General features: G+C 46.9%; 1 protein-coding gene across 3 annotated transcripts; it reads right to left on the bottom strand.

The window, feature by feature from the left end:
* Positions 1-870: 870 nt before the first annotated feature.
* LOC125717050 (protein PRRC2B-like) lies at positions 871-23,684 on the bottom strand. Of its 3 annotated transcripts, none has more exons than XM_048989992.1 (33): positions 23,466-23,684; positions 19,625-19,681; positions 19,363-19,540; positions 19,062-19,239; positions 18,408-18,510; positions 16,426-16,489; positions 16,139-16,282; positions 15,245-15,552; positions 15,002-15,105; positions 14,592-14,770; positions 14,167-14,254; positions 13,755-13,911; positions 13,232-13,547; positions 12,815-12,987; positions 12,057-12,240; positions 11,778-11,973; positions 9,536-11,437; positions 9,185-9,381; positions 8,948-9,066; positions 7,642-7,783; positions 7,431-7,510; positions 6,838-6,999; positions 6,424-6,705; positions 6,152-6,253; positions 5,649-5,835; positions 5,455-5,552; positions 5,219-5,346; positions 4,819-5,059; positions 4,345-4,512; positions 3,365-3,453; positions 3,217-3,274; positions 2,875-2,964; positions 871-2,509 (listed from the first exon to the last, which is right to left on the bottom strand). In XM_048989992.1, the coding sequence occupies exons 3-33, from the start codon at positions 19,475-19,477 to the stop codon at positions 2,351-2,353; spliced, it is 6,513 nt and encodes a 2,170-aa protein (XP_048845949.1). In that variant the 5' UTR covers positions 19,478-19,540; positions 19,625-19,681; positions 23,466-23,684; the 3' UTR covers positions 871-2,350. The 3 variants fall into 3 exon arrangements, with proteins under 3 accessions (XP_048845949.1, XP_048845964.1, XP_048845957.1); XM_048990007.1 differs by having other exon boundaries at positions 12,057-12,162; XM_048990000.1 differs by lacking the exon at positions 19,625-19,681.
* Between the last annotated feature and the right edge of the window lie 656 nt (positions 23,685-24,340).

Genomic DNA, 24,340 nt, shown 5'->3' with positions numbered 1-24,340 from the left:
GGAATGAGCTGCCAAATCACATCAAGGGATCAGATTCCCTCTCCACCATCAAGAAACAACCCAAGAACCATCTGCTACAGGAATTCCACTACTAGCTTGATGCCTCTCGGCGTTCCATCAATATTCTTTATGTTGCACATCTGGTCATTGAATGGTCTTATCCGGTTTTTGTTTTGCTGGATGATGTTGATAGCTCTAGCTCCTACACAACTTACACTTGTGACTGTGTATGCATTGGAAGCACAGTCTAGCCACACTCAACAGCATGCATTGTGCTATTTTCTTCACTTGTACATAACTTTGGAAAAAAAAAAACATTTGTTAAATAAAGTAAATGTACAAATACTTCTCTGCAGAGATTTTTAGTTAATACTAGGTAATAATCTTAGCTGCTTGGGTCACATGCTGCAAAGAAAGCAGGCTTTAGATTGAGATTTTTTTCTCACATTGGCAGTTACATAGAACAGAGTTCTCCAGTTGCAGTCCTGGATGGCCAAAACCCAACAGTTTGCAGATTTCCCTGCTCAAATACAGCTAATAACTCAGCTAATTAGCCGATTAAGATGTTTAGATAAATATGCACACCGTATTGGACTCTGACCCTCCCAAAACACAATTGGGAAACCAAAATGTTACCCTTTAGTAACTTAAGAATTTTTTAACCTTGTTTTATACAGACACAATAAGAATATAAAAAATAAATAACTATCCTGAGTTTCTTATACTTTTTTTATTGCAATTATACACTGTCTTCAGAAATGTCTTTAAGATTGACAGCCAGTATGTGTAGCTTCTAAATTTGATTCATATTTTAATGTCTCTGAAAAGCAGCTAAAAAATCCAAACAACCACAAAGGAATACTCCACAAGGATGTTTGACCTTTTATTTTCCCCTTTATGTATCAAGTGATGCATAAATACTGCAACAAATCCAGTTTAGGATTTTGGCCTCCCTGCAGCACATAACTGTACATGTATGCATGTAGAAATCTAACGCTGACAGTGATGTCTGAACATACACAAATAGTGTTCTGTGATTTTAAGCAATTTTAAAACTGGAAACGGAAACAGCAAAAGCATTTTCAAGGCTTCAGAACATTGATACGATGTAGTGACGTGAAATCAGCTATTGAAACCCACTGTAACATTTAATCAAGAGATGCAGCCTGTTCTGCTGTGGACGAGACTGCTTCTGCACTTCCAGCCGGATGCCTGGGGTTATAACCTGTTACCACATGATGCTCTTAAAGTCGGCCTATGTCTTAAACCCATTTGGACCCTGATCAGTCACTGTTGTGTAGAATCCCCTCTTCAGCAGAAGGGAATACAGGTTATAACCAAGTTTGTAAATGTACTAAGTTACGGTTTTAGGTGACTGACTGACTTAATCAGCTGAGCCAGCAGTGAGCTGCATCTCAGTTTGACGTGCCCCCCCCCCCCCCCCCCCACTGCCCAAACTTGCCAAGCCTCCCAAGCTATACTAAAACAGCAATATAGAGCAAAGGCCAATAAGAAAATATGCATGTGCATACCAGAGCCTTCATATCAAAGGCAAAGCAAAAATAATGTGGAGGAAATAAATGTTGCATATTTTTGTACATATATTGATATTTTAGACTCAAGCTACTAACTGTGAATATTGAAGGGGGGGGGGGGGGTTGGGGACTTCTAGTTAACGTGACATCATCAGGAATTCTATGTAACCTTGTCTCCCCCCCCCCATATGCAAACAACACCGACCTCAGAAGACTTAAGATGGCGTCCCACTTCTCCAAGAAACGTATCAGAGTGCGTTTTCAGGAGAAACACAATGTAGCTATGCACAAAGCTGGCTGCAGATCACTTCCATGCTGAATGGAAGGCTGCCCCCCACAAGCCATCAACTCTGGGTTCACTTAAAAGGAATGCCAACACCACACACTGAATACAAGTAAAATTGGCAAAACAAGGGTAACATTTTGGTGCAGGGACACATATAATCATTGTGACAGTTCCTCCTCCTTGCATCAGCTTTATGCACTTGCTGGAACCGAAATTCTACAGGAACTCCTCAACTTTGATAGTTTTGTCATCAAGTAAACTCATAAAAATGTGTATATTTACTATTATACTTTCCTTTACATTGACAAATGTTAACTGAGAAACAACTATCTTCCGGGAGGGACTATTTTGTCAAATATACTTATTTTTTTTTATTTTCCCATAAATGCCTTTTTCTGCTAACACTACAGCGTCTGACTTTCGGTTGTCGAAAGGTTCGCCATGATCTGTCTGTGCAGAGCAGCCAGAAGCTAGCCTGGGCCGCCTGTGTCTTGTGGTGAACTCCGTGGAGCGGACGATGCTCCTGCAGCTAGGCTGTTCCCTCCTCCATCTTCACAGCCTGCGGCTTGATGGCCCCGGAGCGACCCGGCTTCATCGGGCCAGTGGGCGGCGACTCCGGCACCTTGCCTGAACGCACGTTGGACTCTCCCTTCCCCTCACAGGTCGTGACGTCTTGCTGGGCTTTTATCTTCCCACCAAAAAAGAGAGAGACAAACATGGTAGGGAAAGAGATTGAACATTTAAGATTTTGTACACTATAGGGGAAAAGACACACGGCTTTAAAAACTGCCGGTAAACATTTTTAAAATGCCTTCGATAAAGACGCTGCCCAGTAAAAACAAACCTTATATTTAGCAGAATCTAACCATCAGCTTGAGAAAAGAAATGGGTTAAAGCTACCTATGTTTACAGTGGGCTGCCCACTTTCACATTTATAGTGAGTGGCCCAGGGGCAGCAGAGCCTGCCCAGGGGCAGCAGAGCCTGCCCAGGGGCAGCAGAGCCTACCCAGGACCAAGCTGCACAGGAGGGTGTATCATCAGGGGTCTGCTGACCTGCATGACCGGTCGCTGGATGGGGCTGGGGAAGGGGCTTGAGGTGGGGGCCCACATGTGCATCATGATGCTGCCCTGAGGCTGGGGGGCCTAAAGAGCAGAAAGCAGGTTATTATGTACAAAGATAGGAGGAGGGGGGATCTTAAAAAGAACCTTCACACACAATGGTAGAAGTATACAAGATAATTGGGTGCATTTGCAGGCTGCTTTTGGGTGCACAGCACACAGCACACAGCACACGCCGGGCCTTACCTGCAAACGACAGCTAATAAGACGAGACAAGTATCTCCACTGAAATGAATGGTATGGGATATGGGATGGGCATGGATGTCAGCACAATACCTGCTGAGCGTGGTGTCTGGGCCCAGGAGGATTCCCACTCTGGCTAGCAGTCCCAGGCCTAAGAGGGAGGAGTCAACATTTAAGGTGCTTAAAAGGAGCATCTGGGGTACCAGCAAACAGCATCACCCAACTATAATGTCAGGCTCACCGGTAAAAGCTGGCATTGGGGGCGGGGCTGCCAGGCATGCCCTGGGAGTGATTGGATGCGTCTGCAAACTGAAATCCTTTTATTTCAAGCTGAGGGGTCAGAGAGAGAGAGAGAGAGAGAGAGAGGTCAGAAGAGAGGTAACTAGCAAAGAAACACTTCTATTTTAAAATGCTAACATACTGATAGACAGCAGGAGATCAGCTAATTAATACTCTGATGCTTTTTTCAGCCAACAGTAGAGCATCTGATTTCTGGCCATTGAAAAGACCGCTCACCTCTGGCTTGCTCCCTGGGGGCATTTGGGAGGGATAATACAGTATATAGCACTTTAAAACTATGTAATGTTGTGAAAATACGCTATACATACAAAAATGAACTGAATTAAATTTTATTATGTACAAGTATCTTTGGCCCTGTTTACAACTGGTTTTAAAATGCGTCTTGGGCGATCGGATCACAAATGGACAGCATTAAATACAAGTGTGAGTGACCACCAAGTCAAGTAATCTGATCACAGTGCGTCTTGGTGGTTCTTTACACTTGTATTAATCACCGTTCACTTGTGATCCAGACACCCAAGACGTATTTTAATACCAAATGTAAACAGGAACTTTGAAACATAAGTCCTGATTCACGGATTCAAGGGTTTTATTTTTCCTTAAATGTGACAAACAAAACTCTTCAATCAGGTCGGATGATTCATAAAGACTTGCATGTAATCGGAGTATTAATTAGCTGTCATAAAAACCTATATAAAGCTGGGCTTGCAAGGTTTTAGCTGCAAGACTCGATGCTGTCCTCTCATCTTTCATTGGGAAAGGTAAATTCCTTTTTAATATGTAGCCCTTAACATCGTAACACATAACTTCAAGAAAATACTACTCAAGGGTTAAACATCGAGAGCCTAAAACCGCATATTTAACCAGACCAGTCTGCATGAAATGCTAACTCAGCATCTTTTGGCATCATGAACATCTGACCTCCCTGTTTGGCGCCATCACAGGGGGTTGGGAGCCAGGGGGTAGGATGCGGCGGGGGCCCCCTACTGGCAGGCTCTGGCCCTGCTGGAGCTGAATGGATGGAGGAAGGATGAGGTGCTGCTGAGCAGACCCGAACTGCAGCTGAGAGCCCGGCATGGGCATGGTCACCTGAGCAGAACCGGGACATGGTACCCATGTCAAGACCTGCTGATACGCCTCGACAGTCATACGATTTTACTAATGGTGTTGTAGATCGGTGTTTCAAACCCAGTCCTTGGTCACCCTCAGACAGTCCACGTTTTTGATCCTACCAGGAGCTGGGAGGGAGCAAAAACATCGATTGTCTGGGGGTCTCCAAGGACCTGGTTGGGAAACACTGTTGTAGATCATTAAGAAAAGATCAAACTCATTAAAACACAGATACAGGTGGTGCAGATTAAAGGCATGCAGTTTTTTGGGCTGAGAGAGTAGAACCTGGATGAGCTGGGAGTCCATCAGCTGGGACGCGCCCATGCCAGGGGCCTGGCTCATCTGTCCATCATATACCAAGGCTTGACTCCCACTCATTGGCTGGTAAGGAGAGCCTGACTGGGGCTTGACCATGTCCGAATGCTGCAAGCCGGGGAAAGTCGAGTAGGGCCCCTTCAGGGGGGCGCCTCCAGACAGCACCATGGCGCTGGGCTGGGACAGGCTGGGGTGCATGTAGACTGGGGACCTGACCGTATTCATCAAAAGAATATCAATACAGCACTTAACTGCAACCATCAGACAAGACCCACCAGGTTACCAATGTGGCTACTATAAGCACTATTATTTATAGGCTTTAAAAACAGAATTTGTTCACAATACAAAAAAAGGATGCATAATTTTTCACCGGAATGGAGGGATGGAACCAAATATCTCCTGGGACTGGGAGACCGGCAGGCCACCGCGGAGACCCAGCTGGGCCTGGGCTTGTAGGGAGGTGTGCAGGGAGATTGGGATCTGCTGCGCAGCTGCTGCCTGGGGATGCGGACCAGCAAAGTGTGACTAACTGCCTTCGTCACCATGTCACCGTGGAAAGGTGAAGCCGACTATGGACAAGGACATGTGTGCCCCATAAAGGAGTACCTGCTGATAGCTCTGCTGCTGCGTCAGGCTGGGGCCCAGCAAACGTGGCTGGCTGGGGAACATGTGCCCGTCCAGGTACAGTGGAGAGAAATGGTTACCTGCAGGGAAAGGAAGACTGTCACTCTGCACTGTGCTGGGTCATGCCTGCGGGGGAAAGAGGCCCAATCACGCACCACGCGCATACTTATGCTGACCTTGCATGGAGGGAGCAACTGATGCTACGGGCATTGGGGGCATGGAGACGCCGCCGAAAGAGCTGAGGCTGACCCCGCTGGCAGAGGCCAGGGTGCAAGGTGGCTGAAGCACAGAGCCCGTGGCCCCCGGCGAGCCCTGGTCAGGTAGTGACTGCGAGTTCTCCCAGGCCTTCCGGGCAGACTCCATCTGGGCCAGGAAAAAGCCAGAGAATTCCAGTACTCATCACATACGTACGTTACTTCATCTCGGCTACCAACTACTGAAGCAAATACTAAACACACAAAATCAGAGCTTGAAGCCAAAACCAAACACATACAGCCCTTCATCCTGAAGCATTTTAATGTCCCACACTGAGGCAAAAATGTTCTAAAGACAGAATGAAAAATGATTTGTTCAGAGAGATAAGCAATCAGATTGTAGAGGAGGTGGGTCCATCAACCAGAAGAGGCAGGACCAACACATCTGATTGGTTGATCCCACCACAGAGGCTGATCCAAGGCACCTTGAGAGTGAGGTCCACGCTCGTGAAAGAAATGGGATTGAGCCCCATGGGTTGCTGCAGATGATCTCTGCGCAGTGTGGGGATCGCCTGGGTGAGGGCCACCTGGGGATAAGAGAAGAATCGTCACATCCAGCAGGTCATCCCTTATTTTGGAAAAACCAGTATACCAAGATACAGGTGCAAAAGGCAGCCGACCAATAGTTCCAATACGTCCTTGATAGTTTTTGTCCTGTTAAGAGAAAGGCCAGAGACCAAGCCGGCCACGCACTCACATTTCCGGCAAGCGCATCCTGCAGCTTAGCACCTGGGCTGGACCCCGGCACCGGTGCCGGGCCTGGCGGCACGCTGAAGTCCGAGTCTTTGGGGGCAACACCGAAGTTGATGGGCGGCACGGGGAGAACGCTCTCCACATGGATGTCCACCCCGTTGACAGAGGAAACCGGGTTCTCCGAATGTTCCATGCACTCTGGTCCCTTGCGGTGCCTCAGGGAGCGCTCGTTCCCGATGGGACCTGGCTTGTGTTCTTTGCCCTGCTCCGCTGCAGGATCCAAGTCCTTATACACAGAGAAGGGGCGAGACAGGAGTCAGCACCAAGCAGGATGACGTGAAGCTCTGCAGAAGGAGCCTACTAAAAACCTCATGCCGACTGGAGGGGGAGCGGGTAGGAAAACACGTGCTCACTGCACCTGCTTCTCCACTTTCTTTAGGAGACTGTGCCCTGCTGGGCCGGGCCCCTCCTCCGGCTTGAGGGAGCCATATGGGGAACTTCTCTGGGAGGAGCTGGCGGAGGAGCCCTGAGACTCAGCACTCAGGTCAATGCCGCTGTCCGTCTGACTGCCCTTATACACCTGGGAAGAGATGCAGCCAAAAGGGTCTCTCACTGTAAGCTGGGGTGGTGACTGAACCCTGAATGCCAGGCTTCCCCAGGGGCTCGTACAGAGTCGCCTGGAGTGCCAACAAGCCCTTTCCTCCACTCGACTGTGGCGTGTATGTGTTAAGCCAGTTAAGAGTTAAACTGACATGCCGAGGATCTTCATTACAATCGACACCAAGGAGGGGTAGGAAGAGGGGTGTATCTTAACACTTTGACATCTAGGCTCAAGGTCACAAACGCTTGGTTCTAATCCAAAAATACTACTGGGTATTGGAGCATGGGTACATAAAAAGATAAAAAAAAAAAACAGAAAATAAAAGCCTGGCACTTTGTCATACCCGGTGAGGAGAAGGGGCAGTCTGACGCCCCCTTCTGGCAAGGAGACGTACATCATAAAGAACATACCTCATTTGAGTTTGGCTCAAGCCCGCTATATGACACCTGCTTTGTCCACGTGTCTCCACTTGATGACTGGACAGACACAGCTGAAATAAAGTTGTGTGAAATATCACATCTATTCAGCTGGCACAACCTGATGACGGGTCATTGTGAATGGGGAGACTTTCAGGCAAACTGGTGCTGCCAGCTTCCCAGTCAGTGAGGAAGCCACATGTACCTGTGCTGCTGGCCTCCCAGATCTTGGTGCCCAGGCTGCTGCTGGCTAGTGAATCTGCATGCCGCTCCACAGACATGGTGCCCTGTTTCCTGGTAAAGCGAGGCGGCATCTTGGACGTGGTCATCCTCACCTTATTGGGTACCTGCGCAAATTAAAGACTTTTTCCTTCTGTACAACTCTGCAGTGCCTCTTCCGTGTTTGCTTACATGTAGCACACATAACCTCGCAAAACATGGAACTGGAAAAAGGACTTGCTTCTAGAAAAAAGGGACTTGCTTCCATAATGCACATCTTAAATGCAGTCAGAATACTGCCTAAAGCCCAGAGAATGATTAAACGTGCATCTCAGTTTAACCCAGCCCTAACAACTATTCTACATGACTATATAGTGCATGCACGATAACCCCAAGGGCTTCAGATGACGGGCGTAAACATTTGTCTGGAGGCGGGGATTCTGGTACTGTACGGATGTTTACTTGCTCCCACAATTTGGTGAGCAGATTAGTAGAACCCCTAGGAAATTAATGAGGCGTACTGAGAGGTCCAAAACTTAGTAATCTGTATAAACTCACTGCATCGTTATGTTTATTAAACATGCAAGATTCAAAGCTGAACAAAAGTACTGCATTACCACAGATGTCTTTTCTTTTTTTACCTTATCTACAATATCTTCTCTTTCAAAAGATGTTGAGCTGTCCCTTTCTTCATTGCCATTTCAGTGCCAATAAATCACTCGACATCTCACCGTGACATACTCAACAGTAGTATGTGGTGTCCTCCACTAACCAAATTTAATAAACATAAGGACACATTGAATTTATACAGATTACTAACGTTAAGGCATCACAATACACCTCTCATTAATACTTGAATCATGGATGTGAGTAAATGTCCATATAGACTCTCCACTGCAGCCATTCTTCCAGAAGGTAATTTACAGATCAAGACCGGACAGTTTCCCTCAACAGTGGAGCCAGAAATACCAGCAAGGGTAGTAGACCAGCTGAAATGGGTCAGTCCCATAACAATTCACCTGGTGACAAAATCACACTGCAAGCTCAACAATATATTTTCAGTTTTTAAATGACCTGTGGAATTTACCAGGTCCAAATGAACAAAGAGAAAGAACAATATATTTGCCTATTAATAGCACAACCCCTCTGACTGCTCTAAGCACGTACACACATACCTATCTGACAGCTGTTTTATTACACTGCACCTCTTGCTTTGAGTGCTGAATTGGTGGGCCAGAGTTCCATCTAGGGCGGCCCATGACCGATTGTGCCACGCAGTAGATTTCCCTCACCAGAGCACCCGGATCCTTCTTTCGGCGTTCCTCCTCCTGCGGGCACTGCTGCTTCTTAGACGCGCCTTCCAAGAGGCCCTCTGGCGCTGCCACTGGCACTGGCACTGTCCTGCCCTCCACTGACAGGCCAGAGCAGACACATGCAGTGAGCAGACAGCACAGCCTTCAGGAAATGAAAAGATGAAGGAATTGAAGAGTGCCTCTCTTCCTGTCCTTACAGTGCACCCTCACACTCACATGAGCACACGCTGTGATCATATTGAAGCACCGGCGTGTTGATCTCCTCACGCGTGCTGGTGACGGTCCCGGCCTTCACGTCCCTCTCCGTCTTCTTGCCCGCAGATTCGCCGGGAACGTGCCGAGAAGCAACATCGGAGGACAGCCCGCTGTACACTGAACCCAAGCTCAAACCTAAGGCACTTTCCTCAGGAGACCTATTTCAAACACAAGCACCACTGCAGCCATTAATATGCCAAAATGTACTTGGGTCCAAACACTAACCTCACACATGAGAATTGAAGATGAAACCTTCATTAGTTAAAACTCAGAGCAAATAGAGCAGAGGCACATTTATATTGTAACGGTCACCTCCTGCAGCTCAGAGACGTCCCGTTCTGGAACCTGTCGCTTCTGCCAGATTTTGCTGCCGTCCCTGGGATGTCGGGAGACCGGGACATTATGATTCCCTCCATAACAGAATCTCCTTTACGGTTCTGCCTGTCCAAAAGATGGCGCTGGCTGGAGAAGCTTCTTTTGGACAGCTCCCTCCTCTGCCTGTAGCCTGGCTCACCATGTCCTGAGTCTGAAGGCAAGTCCCGCTGGGAAAGACCTCCACGTTTCCCACGCCTTTCACTGAAGTCACTGCCATCAGAGACAGTTTCCCAGTCCTCCCATTGGACCTGCTGGCTCCTCCCACCAGCATGGTGAGCGGAAACAAACCCTTCCCCGCCCCTGGAACGCCGGAGCCAGTCCTGGCTGAGGTTCTCTGCACTGTCCCTCTGGCTGACAGAGTCCCTATCCAGCTGCTGCCGGCGGAAACGAGGTGGCTTGTCCTGGCGGGGGGGGCGCCGCCTTCTTGCTGGGCGGTTATCGGGGCTGTCACTGTCCAGGTGATCTTCTGCTCCACCTCTTCTCTCTCCAAGGCCATTCTCCATGAGGGAATCTGGAGATTTATGCGTATACCTTATGGACTCTGAGGGCTTTCTGGAGAAAGCCTCTGTCCCAGGATCACAGCTATTCTTGCATACGAAATGAGTATCGAACTGGCCCCCATGTCCCCTCCATGTCCCAAAGCTCTGGTTCTGCCATGAATGGGTAAACCTTGGGGGCAAAGAGCGAGCAGTAGCCCTGCTGGCTCTGCCCGTGTCCTGGAACTCTGCAGTGGTAGCTTGGCCATGGTGATACACTTTGTTGGACCTCCAAGAGTCTCGGCTGTCCACCCTCTTCCCGTTATCATCCTCCCTCTGCCTGTGGCCCTTGGGCAGCCCCTCACACTCTGAGCTTTCACTGAGGGTCTCACTCATGTTGCGTTGGCGCTGCACCCCCCTCTGAAATCTGTCAAGCTTGTTGAGGTCCTGCGGGCTGCAGACACGACCCTCCCTCTGACTGCCACCATAGCCTCCTCCTCGACTCCCCCGGGTGCCTCCTCGAGAGCTGAACTCCCTGAACCCCCTGGCCCGGCCTCTTCCAGTTCCCCTGGTGCTTCTAAAGGCCTGCTCCTCATCAATAAAGATCCAGTTGTTGCGACGGGGTGCCAGGGGGTTCCTGTTCGACAGGACCTCCACAGAAGAGCATTTACTGCGCTCCCAGATGCTCTCCTTGGGCCCCTTGTCCCCCAGGCTTTCAGACTTCTCCCCTCTCACTACCGTTAGATCCTCCTGAGCTGCTGCCACAGAGTACTTGCCAGCTAAAGGGAGGGTTTGATCATTAATTGGGTCATACTCATCAGCAGGTATTTCCCTCTCCTTCAGTTTGTAGGGGACTGGTTTCTCCTGTAGCTCGTATCTGGGCTTTTCATTTTCCTTATCGTCTATATTTAGGGCCTTCAGGACTGGTTTCTTAGTGGGGCCAATTCGCCTGGCTTGGGTTCCGCAGCTGGATTCAGTTGTCCGGGGGGTAGAGTCTGGGTCCGACCAACGAGGACGGAAACCATCTTCCTTTTCTAGAGAACAGTCACTTCTCCAGAAGTCCGAGGCACAGCTTAGATCTTTACCTAAGCTATCAGACTCTTCATTGTGACAATCCAAATTGTCCTTGTGGTTTTTGCTGTAAATCATCTCCTCTGATTCTTTCTCAGGGTTGGAATTTACATACAGGGGCTGAATTTGTCCTGCTGAAGAAGTCAAGACTTCATTGTAAATCTCCTTTCTTGGGGAAGATCCTTCAGCCAAATCTGGCATTCTGTCCTGACGATAGACATGATGGGACATCTCTTCACCCGGGGCATCACAGAACTCCTTACCCAAATCACATCGAGATGGTCGTTCACACCTAGATAGCCAAAAATAAAAATAAATAAATAAATCACCACCACTTACTGAAAACATCACACTTTATCCTAGACTTCATTTAAATTTTCAGCTTAACAATGCAAGACAAGAACGTGAATGTGTCCAGCCTGTAAAAAAAGGTTTACCAATTGTGAAGTAAATTCTGAAGGAAACATAAAAGGCCTTATAAATACTGAATGATAACTGCCTCAAACCTGCCCATATACTTGACCAAACATTTAATTAATTGTCAAATGTGGTAAACTCAACCAAAACAAACAAACAAAAACAAACTAAACAACCCAAACAAGCAAACTGGGGGGGAATAAAATGGGCCACACCGTTCATCAGCACGGCTCACAACCCTGCTGTCAGGCTGCTGTTGATATGGTGGAGTAAAGCCTTCCTGACCCCAAACAGGGTAGGGCTCCACAGAGGGAGTCTTCGTCTCCTGGAGCATGCTGGGATGGCAGCCATCATCCGACACAGAGCCAGGACTGCTTAGGTGGTCACTAGGCATCATCTGCTTTAACATCCCTGGAATAAGCGAGTACATTCCATCATTTTCATTTGCACAAGGAAACACGATTCAGGATTCAGAGAAAGACACCCATATGGACCTGAGGAGGGGACACCGGGATAGCAGTCTACTTGGGAGGGTCCTCTGGCTGCTCGGGGGTCCGCGTATGGAGGCATCATCATCCAGCGAGGATCAAAGCCCAGCATCTGAGGGGAACAGTAACAGCGCTGAGTCTGGCCAGGAAGGCCCTGCTGCTGCCAGGCCTGCAATGTGTACACCGGCCCCTGAAGAGGAAATGGGAGGCACAGTCACTGCCCAGTAAGACCACAAGGGGAAACGCCTCCACCTTTTCATAGTCCGCTCAGTAATGGAAAAGGACTGATTGCGGCAATTGATCTAGAGGATCTGCAGAACGAAGCAGCTTTTTATGTAATCTTGGGGTGTCTATACAGCCATCAAGTGCTATAAACACTGGACATAGGCATCCTTAATAAAATAAATATATATACACACATATATACACACACACACACACACACACACACATATTATATATCTCAGAACTAACACATTAATTTCAAATTGATAATTCATTATTGAATAAGAATACACATCTTATGGTGAATACCAGTATAATACAATGCAATTTCAAAGCTACCGATTAACTGACCTTTGTAGAGATGACACCAAATGAATAATAGAAAAAACCATGGAAACTGAAGAACTACGCTGGCTGCCTTCAGGTTCATTAGGTAACTATGGCATGGAAACAAGTTCCTCACCACACCCTGCTGGTTTCACTAGACGAGGATCTTCAGAAATGAGATGCAGTGTTTCGGAGGGAGGGCTTGTGCTTACTTGGGGGTGATGCTGCATCTGGAAGTGAGGGGGCAGAGTTTTGTGATGCCTTGTAGTGTCCTGAAGAAGCAATGGTGGCTTGGAGCCCTCAGCAGCAGAGCTGGGACCTGGACTGTCAGTGTCACTGCAGCCCACATCCTGATGCCCACCAGAGGGCAGCTCAGGAAACTCAACTGCAGCACAAAACCACAAGGAGACCATGACCTACTGACCAAGAGTCCCAAAAAGTCTCCCTTTGAACAATCTGGTATCTTGACAATTCATATCAACAACTTAGACTAAACCATATTTTACTATCATATTAAAAGTGCAAAACATCAAAGAGAAAGATAACGGTAATAATTATCTACATCAATCATTGATATTGAATGGCTTCCTAACTGCTCGGCCTTCTGCAGGTCAGTCCCAGCAGCCTACCCTGCCTGCTGCTCTCTGAGCGCTTTGGGCTCGGTCTGGAGGAGGCCGCCAGCTCCCCGCCTTCCCGGTCCCTCAGGGCCTCCTCGGAGCCAGCAGTCTTCTCGCTCTTGCCAAACTTCTCGTCCAGCTTCTTGAGCTTCTCGGCGCAGGCGGCCAGCCGCTCCTGCCGGATTCGCCTCTCCTCCTCCTCCCGGCGCCTCCGCGCACGCTCGATGGCCTCAGACACCCCCGCAGAAGCAAATTTTCCCCGGGGGCCCTGGCACGGGTCCTCCTCATCCTCTGGACACTCTCCGCGGCAAGATCTGCTGACCTGCGGCTGAAAACCAGGGAAAGCCGGTAAGGGAAGGTCCGCGATATCAGGCACACGTACGCACACATGCACAAACAGGGGGCACAAAAGGCAGAGCAGCTTGTAGACAGGGAGCCAAGTGAAGTACACAGAAAAGCACTTAATGGTTCAGTCATCCATACACCATCAAAAAGTTATTCAAAGAATGCATTTTTCATTTAATCAAAAATTTACCTGGCTGTCCGCAGGTGCTATCCAGCCATTGGCCTTTCTGGGAAGCCGTGGCTCCTGGCAGGGTGGGTAACCGTCCTCGTCTGCAGAGTCCTGGCCATACGGTCCCTCTGCAGAGCTCAGGGAAGACTGTCGCTCACTGCGAAGCTCCGCCTCGGCCCTGGGGGAAAACAGCAGCAGTGCACTGCAGCTCGCATCGTTTGCAGGATTCATCATTATTATGATATCGAGTGAGCATGCGATGTGGTCACCGTGGTAATCGCATCATAGGGTTATAGATCATACAACTGCAGGTGCTGTTAAGCGTCTGCTGAGCCAGTAATGCAACATCACGAAGCACCCCGAAAGAAGATGCTGAACCAGCACACATCAAACGGCAGATGCTGAACGGTCAGACTGTGAAGAATGCACTCACCATGGCTTGCGCTTTTCACCGGCATTGTAATCCTCTTCATCGTCACTAAACTTAAGCTTCTCACTGTAGTCCACTTCGTCATGGAGACCTGCGGTGGAGAGGAGATTGCTCCCAGTCTGGACTGTTGCAGCCTTCAGGATGGTCCTTAATCCGATTTGCTCCGTAACATAAATCGGAGAAACCAAGCTACTCGAGTCTTAAGTAATTATAATAGGCTGAAAGTAACTTTTGAAACGGTAATGCATCAATTTGCACATTTTCATGCCTTTACACATTTGCCTGTAGGCAATACTAATCCTGCTGGTATTCACACAGGAGTGTGTCTGTTTAGCTGCGGAACTCTCTGGATGTGAAACCGCATGGCAGTTAACTACAGAGTCTACGCACATAGCCAAAGACAAAAAGGAATTGAGTGAAGCTCTGACCTGCCCAGCCATCTTCACAGCCGTTGTCCAGATTGTCCAGCTCCTTCAGATCCCGTGGGTTAATGATGGCGGGACGGGGTGTTCTGTCGGCAGGGGGCTGGGGGGGGCGTGGAGTGGGACGAGCAGGAGTGGGACGAGCAGGAGTGCGGAAATAGCTGCCCTCCCTCCCCGTCTTCCCGCTGCAGCAAAAAACAGACTGTTTAGATGCAGCAGGCACACTGTTTACAAGGATGGCTGTCAGAACAATTCACATATGAGAGAAATGTGCACACTCTCAGGGAGTTAAGTGACCCCCTCCATGCTGAGCTCACACATCTCCATGTAAACCTCTTATTGATCAAGGGCTACGATGCTGAGACGTGAACCGAACACAAGTGCACAGAAGCGTCAAGTTCCAACAGGACACTGACTTGATGGAGTCGGGGGCAGGGGGCTGCTGCCTGAGCAGAGGGCGAGCCTGAAAGCGGATGGGGGCCGAGGATGATGCAGAATCACGCGACTCCTTCAGGCACATCTGGAACCAAATGGGCGAGAAGAATGTTGCCTGTCGCATACTGGGGTTTGAAACATCAGCCCAAGCTGCATATTCAAAGCACAGTGTAGTGCTGGTCCTAATCAATCAGACACAATCGTCTCCCACCATCTGTACTCACAAAGGCGGGCAGCATGTCGGGGTAGACTGTCGCGGAGCGGTGCTGCTGGGTCAGGTGCAGCTTTGCAGAGGCCATGCCCCGACGTGGGCTGGGCTCTCTGTCTCCCGGCGGGGCTGCGGGGGCCAAGCTGGATGGAGGAGAGGGGTGCAAGGTGGCAGGATCTCCTGAAGCGGAGGACGGAGGAGGGGCCGCTGCGGAGGTGTCAGCCGGCCCACTGCTGCCTCTGCCCTCGGGATCAGCAGGGGGAGCAGATGGAGGGGGCAGTGGGTGCAGGCTCTTCCCACCACCTTCCCGCCAGCTCGTCACGTCTGAGAAGCACAGGCGCGGTTACTAGCCAGACACTTACACAGGTTTACCATTCAGAAGGCACACCCAGGAACGGCATATAAACATGTGCCTGAGTTTGCTGTGACAGACAGGCATCCAGTACAGGGCCCTATGCTGTCAGGATAGACCCCACCACCTCTTCCCAGCACTATGGTGGATAAGTTGGAGGATGGATGGATGACTCAGACTAATGACATATAGTTGCAGATTCTCATATGGCCCTTAAACATCACTATTATTAAGGTGTCATTGTGAATACAGTGAGCCCAGGGCTCAAGTACAGCATATACCTGCCACATCCAAAGAAACATCAGTCATAACCGTTGATGCAAAATTCATACGTATATAATCATACATTCTCTATGCATGTGATATATCAGGGTTACACCCACCAAGACAATTTACATTTTTTTAACATGCTTGGCTAAGATCGATCTTCCTGAGTCTGAAGTAAACAGGGTATGTGAAGTCAGACGACCACAGTGGGAGTCTCACAGCGAAAACGATTCCCTTCAGGCAACGTAGATATCAAGTGCCATCTAGAACCTAACCCCCGTGCACACTTACTCTGGGGGCGGAGGCTTGGTCCGGGCCCATACGACAGATCGAAGGCGCTTCTTTCCATGCCGGCCTTGTACTGCTCGCCGGCTGTCTTCAGCGCTGGAAATTCCTCGTGACAGAAGGGCTGCAGTCTGCTTGAGACCCTTAAACCTGGGTTAAAAAACAAACACAGGAATGCAATCCAGCGACCAGACTGACACGCAAGCGTAACATTTTACTAATTTGTTCTGAAATAGCACAACAAAAGCATTAGCTCCCTATGCTGCGTGAACCCTGAATGGAAATTGACTTACCACCTCGTTCTATTGCCTTTCCATTCAGCTGTGCCCATTGCTTTGGTCCAACGGTAACTGGGCTCTGAAAGACAGACGCTCATCTAAGGAGGCATTATGGACTCGGAACACACCTTACCACTTTTCATTCGATGTGTCATCAGCATAACAGGATAAACTTATCCCACTTCGCATGAGCTGCTGACGGCAGACGGCATCTTGCTAAAGGCCGGTTCATACTTCGCGTGCAGACTGTGCATTCGCTTATCCGCACATGCAACAGACACAGGACTGTTCATACTTGTGTGGGTCACATCTACATAAAATTTGCACATTTCCAGATGTGCAGAATGCATGGGAGAAACTGGAGGAAAAAAGAATTCAATTTTCATACTAAAATAACAAAAGGACAGATACCACATCAAAACGTTACTCAAGTCATCCAGTAAAATGCCACATGTAAAAATACCTACTTTTAAAAGTACCTAAGTAAAAAGTACTGTACATTCAAATCCGCCGAGTTTACAAAAATTCCCTTAAGTTATGAATATAGCATTGTAAGTTACAGTGCATCACAATAAGGAAAACAGTCGCATATTTTCTTTCTATTCAGAGAAATTTGCCGAGCTCGCAGGTGCCAGGGCTTCCACTAGTAACATTTCTGTGTGGCTGACCTCCACCTAAAGACCTTCGACCAAAACTTCAATCTAATCAATCATCTAATCCAACGCCTTGATGACTCGCTTGGGAATCCCGATTCCCGCCCCCACCCCCAGAACACAGATTATGGAATTCAGCTAGTTAACAGAACTAATAGGCTATATTACATTGTCATGTAGCAGACACTCATTACTTTTATGAAAAGGTCTAATGAAATCAGCTTACTTAGGTATTTTCCAGCAGAGGCAGGTGAACAGAGCAAGCATTTAGTTGGGGGGATTACAGGGCATCCCTCTCTTGGCTCTCTCACGCCGCGTTCTCACACACTGAAACCCGCTTATATATGGCTATTCTACCGTTATGCCGTCGTGTGGAAATGGTAGCAAAATTATTAGCAGGATTTAATCTATCCCCTGGTGACCTAGGAACATTAGCAGTGACCTTCTGACACGGCTCCAGTGTGAATGTGAAACCGTAACAGATGACCATGTTCGAGAAGGGAGGGGGGACTACTCCCCTCTTATTCACTACGTTAATATCAGTTTGCAGTACACAACCCATGCTTACTTTTATGGAAGACTACGTGGGTATTAAAATTTATCTATCCTGTGTTGTTTTTATCTCATACATTGACACATACTCCACAACAAACCCGCTAAATTTTGACTAAGTCATACACAGTACAGTTAAGCTGCATGCAGTACAGGCTATTGATTGAGCAAAGCACTGGAACAGGCAAACTGCCAAAGACTTCATTTGGCAACCACTCAAGAAATAAAACACAGCTAGAGCTGTCACTGAAAAGTAATTAGCCTGTATGAATTCATACAGTTAAGTGTCAGTTTACCTCCAGAGACAGAGAGGGAACATGACATCACTAAACAATAATAATTAAAAAAACAGATGTATAACAATGCCCTCACGTCTGCATTTTTAATGAATAGTACCCCCCTCCCCCCTCCGCCACAATGCCCCCACAGCAAACCTCTTGATCCACAGGAAACACTGTGCCACAGATTAGTGAAATGACTTCTTTATTCTATAGAAATTGGAATATCAATCTACAGGAATGATTTAATAATGCATTCTCAACATTCTGCAGGCCTCTAATTTAAATAAAAAACAAATAATTAGATTGTTGTTATAATAATAATAATAATTCCAAAACGGAGACATGCACAATGCGTAAGGCCCAGAATGGTTGGTGGCTGTGAAGACAGAATCTTGGGCAAATGTGCACATGTATGTACACATGCAGAGAAGTAATAACCGACATTTACGCAGCCTGCTGTAACTCCTGCATCCAAGAGTGTACTAAAATGCCCAGGAGACAGGACACCCACCTGCAGGCTGCTCGCCACTGGGGACTCCTCTGGACTGGAGACAGATTTCTGCAAAGCCGGCTGAGGCTGCGGCTCCAGCAGGAGAGCTGTTGATGCAGCAGAACTGAGCAAACATGAGAGACAGAGGATTAGACAGAAGATGGGGAACACGTGCAGCTATGGTATCGCACAGGCATGGAAAAGACAGTAAGATATTGCAAAGTCTCAGGCCCCATGCAGGGGGGGAGTGACAGAGTGAGAACTTGAAGGACGTGTCTCAGACTACCTATGTACTAAACCTTTGTTCATTGTGTTGTGTCTGTGTTCTTTGTCCACTGGGCTCAGGGCTGACTGAGGGCATCGGCATAACTGCGCGCGCGCGCACGCACGCGCGCACGCACGCACGCACGCACGCACGCACGCACGCACGCACGCACGCACGCACGCACGCACGCACACACACACACACACACACACACACACACACACACACACACAGCTGTGGGCACTCTGCCCATCTGCTCATCACATACTCCAGCAAACCTCTATTGCTGTCTCCCAACCCTCCACCAACATTGGCATCTATGAGTCATTCAGATGGTAAACTCATATTCCTTGCATGGATTTGCTGACCTCTGACAACACGTGAGCGCTTGCACGCTCATAGACACGCACCTCTTTTGGTCTGGTAGATCCTGCTTGTTTGCCCATCCCGTTCCGTCTTTGGGCACAATAAACACGTTAGGGTCCTTTCCTTTATTTTCGGACTTCAGGCTCGGCAGGTGAGCAGGGGGGGGTATACGCCGCACAGTGGCCACTTTACCAAGACTTTGCAAGCCATGTCGAGGAACAACTAGAGGCAGAGTGTGAAAAGGTTAAAGACTGAGAAAGAGTGACAAGACCCAAAATCAGCTCTTCCTGCCATTTGTGCAGTGATGGACATTACTTCAGAAAGCCTGAGAATTACCTCACTCACCTGTAGTTCTCTGTGTATCTATTGACTTCCCCTTGTACTTGTCAAACAGGCTGAGAGAGGAATACTTGCTTTTCCCATCCTTGGACTTGATTATTTGCCCCAAACGATCGGACATTGCGATGTAATGTCATTGAGTATGGGAATTTTTCTTCACACCTCTCCCTTTGTCCTTTTAATTCTGTACAGGACACAAGGCTTCAGCTGACACCCCACATTGCATATTCAGCCAAAATGAGAACCAGAGATCCATATACAATCTCACCTAAAAATATGTGATACTATCCCTTGGAGGCAACTCCTTCCAATTCCCCAAAACTGCCTAGAAAACAGGCAAACTTTCACACTCAAAAGCATAACCACAGCAATCAACTTGAACACTTCCTGAGATTAACAATAGTGTGGGGCAGCTTTGATTAGCTTCGTATCTAAAGAGAACACCACTGACTGCTGACTGTATAAGATTAGGGCAGCACACACAAAAGGCAAACGCCTTTAATTCCATGGCATAGCTTGAACAGGCTTTCTGCTGCAAACTTTTATTATTTATCCATGGTAAATGGCTGCACAGAAATCATCCAGGTGAATATGGGCAGTTCCAGTTTTGAGACGGAAACTTAAAATCACATCTGCTGATTGTGACACTGTTCAGTACAGGTAATATAATAAGAAATAAACATTACAGCCACCCAAATCATTTGTAATCAAGTTGTATTGAAATCTGTGATAAGGGGACTTTTGAAACAAACTAGTTATGTGCTGATAAGGACATTTGTGGCCAATACCGATAACCAATTATTTCGAAAACTGACACCGACACTGATACTGATAATTTGGGAGGTTCTGCTTAAATAAGTTTAAAGGAACCCTTCACCAAATTTAAAAAAATGTGAATTACATTCCAAAAATATGAAAAAGTATATTTTGAGTAATATATTTTGATTTTACACTGACCAAACCAGGGCCGGAGTGGAGCCAGTTTTCAGCCCAGGGAGTTTCATGTCCATGACCAGCCCACTATTTTTTGCAGGAAGGTGAAAACTGGATAAATGAGGCAATACTTCACTTCTTATTATTCACTGGTTTTATTTGCTTTATTCAAATATGAATGAAACACAAGTCCAATGAATAAATAAAATATTAAAATTAATCTCGCAGTACTTCACGCGAGTCATGTTGCACTACTATACAAATTTTTACCTGTAAATGGCTTAAACAACAATAACATAATATCTATAACAGTAGCCACCTATAACGGTAACAGCCGCCTGAGTAGCGTACTGGTCCCTGCAGCTTTGTTTATTACTGTCTCATTATCCATCAACCTAAGGATTTCCTTCTCTGTGCACATTAGCACAAAGGCCTCCAAGTGCTCCTGAGTCAGTGAGCTTCATAACCTGTTCTTAACAAATTTAAGGGTAGGCAATCTGAGTAACTGAAAGTGTCGAAATATCTTTTCATATACAACACAATACGTTTGTGCCTGAAATATGCTGTACAAAACCATATGACTTATTAGTCTTTTAATTGAATTCACATCTGTGTAGCTTACCTCAATCTAAAATGTACATCTCATCAACTTCTGAATATCTGGATTTAAATTAAGTAACTTTAATTCATATATGATACCTGACCCTTTAGCCATCCTGGCATCCTCACAGCTAATCAGTCCCTCAGGACACCGACTGAGAGGGGATTGCTGGTCAGAAACTAGAAAATGGTTAAATGGTCATTTTACTGAATACCAAGATCATGCTTTAGTTTTTTATATAAATTTTTTTTCTTAAAATTATATTTGCGCACACATTGATTCGTCATGATAAGCTATAGAAATACTCTAGTATTTGAATCGTTTAATATTTTGCAGCAGGTTAACCACATTCACCTGTTGTCAGTTCTTTTCGTTCTTTTGAAAAAATCTCTGTGATTTTGGCAAATTTGGCTGCATCCTTCTCCAACAGTTTTTCTTAACCTGACCTTTTCAGCCCCTCCTGATCTCTTCTTTTCCATACTGTTAAGCTAACTTATTTTACCAAGTTAAACAATCTGTAGGCTCAAAGTGGGACTGCTGGGCGTAACCATCTTGAATGATTGAGAAGGGGAGAACTCCCTCAGGCGGTAGCACCCATGTAATCTATCATTATAGAAAGGCTGCGATGTCAGCTGTAAATGTGGATCGTACGTGCTAGTGTTTCAGATTCACTAACATGAGGACTGTCAAATCGAATTATTTTATTTCCAACCAGCCCACCGGGAAATCCCTGGAATCTCCCGATTAGCCACTCCGGGCTTGGACCAGACCATCAACAGATACAAGATTAGGTCTTTGGCCTAAATCCTCAGCAGCGGAAAATCATAGGGCTCTCACCTTTCTGCTCTACCTAAGTTAACAAAGACATATTTAAATAATTATACAATAGTATAGTTAAAAGACTTGATATTTCGCCTGAAAACTAGGCACTGGGTACATATATCCCAAATTAAATAAATCACACGATTGAAAATTTAAAGCTAAAAGAGATAAATTACACCTGAGAGAGTGCAAGACCATGAACAAAACGATCCCACAATAATGTCTGATACAGGTTTACACTTCAACCTCTCTACCAGGTATAAGTATTCAAAACAGACTGACTGATTTAAAAAATAAACAGACAGTACAAATTAAATTAATGAGCAGGTGCTTTGAAATGCCTGTTACTCACATTTAAGCCGTGTATACAAACAGTGCAAGAAGAAAAAAGGTTTGATGCTGAACAAACAATTAAGGCAGGATAGAAGGGGTAGTGTGAAACCATTAACCCCAATTAGTGACCCTGCTATCAGGACAAAAGCATCTGCTAAATAAAATTGAATGTAATATCTTTTCAAACTAAAGAAATACATAACCTGCAAGACAAAGAACAGGGGTCAAAACATTGAAGGATACTTAATGACAAGGAGAAGGAATGTTTATATATGCCCCAGGTCAGTTTACACAATAGGGTAATTCATTTCCAGGAGTCAAATGGTCAGGAAAGACTGCTGTTCATTCTAAAGTGCATAACTAAAGTAAATGCTCTAGTGTAAGCATGAATGCAAGTAATTAAAACAAACACCACATGTGAGCACGTTCATGTCAATAAAGCAGGGAGATAACCCTCTTCTCTGAACAAGCACTAAGCCAACCCTGTGGGGCTGTTTACTTGCAGCACACCGCACTGGACCTGGAGAAAAAGCATTGAACGGCGGATGATCGCTTAATCTCTTCGACCTTTTAATCTCCACAGAAATCTTCCGCCCCCAGTACCCCCACCCCCCAGTCACTGCCGCAGACGCTGTCACGGACGGCCGAGCTCACGGAGGAGCTGCGACCTGCAACTTGTTCTCTGCTTTGTATTATTTACTAACGGAGCAGCACGTTCTTGGCGTTGCGCAAAGCTACGGGGTTAGCTATATAGCTAGCCTAGCACTACGGAGTTACATCATGATACCCGCCGTTACAGGCACGGGCTGTGCGGCGGGGGAGCCCACGCAGGTCATCCGCATAACCCCCCAGCCGGGGCACTGCGAGGCCGCCGTCGGGGCCCACATCGACCCAGGGGACTGAAAATGTGACCGTCCTCAAATAAACGTAATAGCACACTGCGGTACATAAGACTAAATAACAAACATGGCTGTTTGGAGAGAAAACTGCCGTTAACTGGTCTATTAGGCTAAACACAGCCCGTTACAGACCGGGATGTGAAACGCACGACATTGACACTTTATTAATCTCAAGTAATTAATGACAACATGCAGGCAGCAGATGACACCTTATCGTTGCATTTTTAAAGTGGTTAATAACAGAAAAACGCCGCCTTCATATTTTAATCGTGATTTTCCTCCCGAACCAAGCAGGAACAGCCGCCGTGCTGACAGCCAGATCCCCGTTATACTCATAACTAACGCCAGTCTTTCACACCGCGAGCTACAGAATAAAACGTGTTTCCCCGACAATAAAAGGCAAATAAGTGATTAAACATGATTAAGATGGCTGCTGCCTAGAACAAAGCGGCAGAGAGACGGGCTTCATGAAGCCCCGGGTTGTGTCGCATCAACACTCTGGCGTCGGGTCAGATCTTTACCTGCTTCACCTACGAATGCCGGGTTATACGGTTAGGAATCCGTGGAAACAGACCGCCTGGAGGATTTTATTCCCGTCTCTGCTTAAAGTATCCTTTTTTCTTTAAACACCGAGTTCCAGTATGTATCCTCCGTGGTTATAAGAGCCGCCTGGCCTGTGCGTCGCTCCCGTTAAACGCCAACCTGCGTGAGAAACGGGTAAAACAGCGCCCCGCAACGTCGGCCCGCGTCACTGCCGTCGACTGCTGGATTTAAAAAAGGGAATTTCAGAGGCCGTAACAAATACCTACAATTAAAATCAAAGCACAGCTATTCGTAAAAGGCTGTAATACAAAAATCAACCGTTGGAAAATTTTGAATACTGAATGAATTTATTTGTTACTGAATTTAATTGTATTCAGAAAAGTTAAGTTTCACAATGGACTTCCTATATGACTTACACTTAATTCAGCGACTTACATTTGATAAGTATGCTATCATTTGATCTGTTCTACAATTATTCTTTTCTCTCATACTTTGTTTAAATTATTAGTTTTATTATTAATAGAAGTTGTTAATAAGGTGCTGCTGCCTCTCTTGTTTGATGCATGCATTTGCAGTGAACTAGATGCATCGTGTGCTTGGCTCAGCAATGCCCAGAATCATACCAGTGTTTTGAACATATTGCAGCGCCGGTGTAGGTCAAGAAATCCCAGCATGCTCGCTGGCTAGCAATTCTTCTCATCCTTCACTGCTCTCCATGCCTTGGTTCGTCCGGCACTACAATACACTGCTGTTTATGCAGTGACCTGTGCTCAGTGTGAACCGCAGTTGTCATGAAAACACACCGAAGTGCCAAGTCTGTATTCGTGTACATGGGGCCTTCGGCAGATTGTGC

The sequence above is a fragment of the Brienomyrus brachyistius genome, chromosome 2 (genome assembly GCF_023856365.1).
Source record: "Brienomyrus brachyistius isolate T26 chromosome 2, BBRACH_0.4, whole genome shotgun sequence".
NCBI classification, from domain to species: Eukaryota; Metazoa; Chordata; class Actinopteri; order Osteoglossiformes; family Mormyridae; genus Brienomyrus; species Brienomyrus brachyistius.
This window is presented reverse-complemented; position numbering and strand designations above follow the sequence as displayed.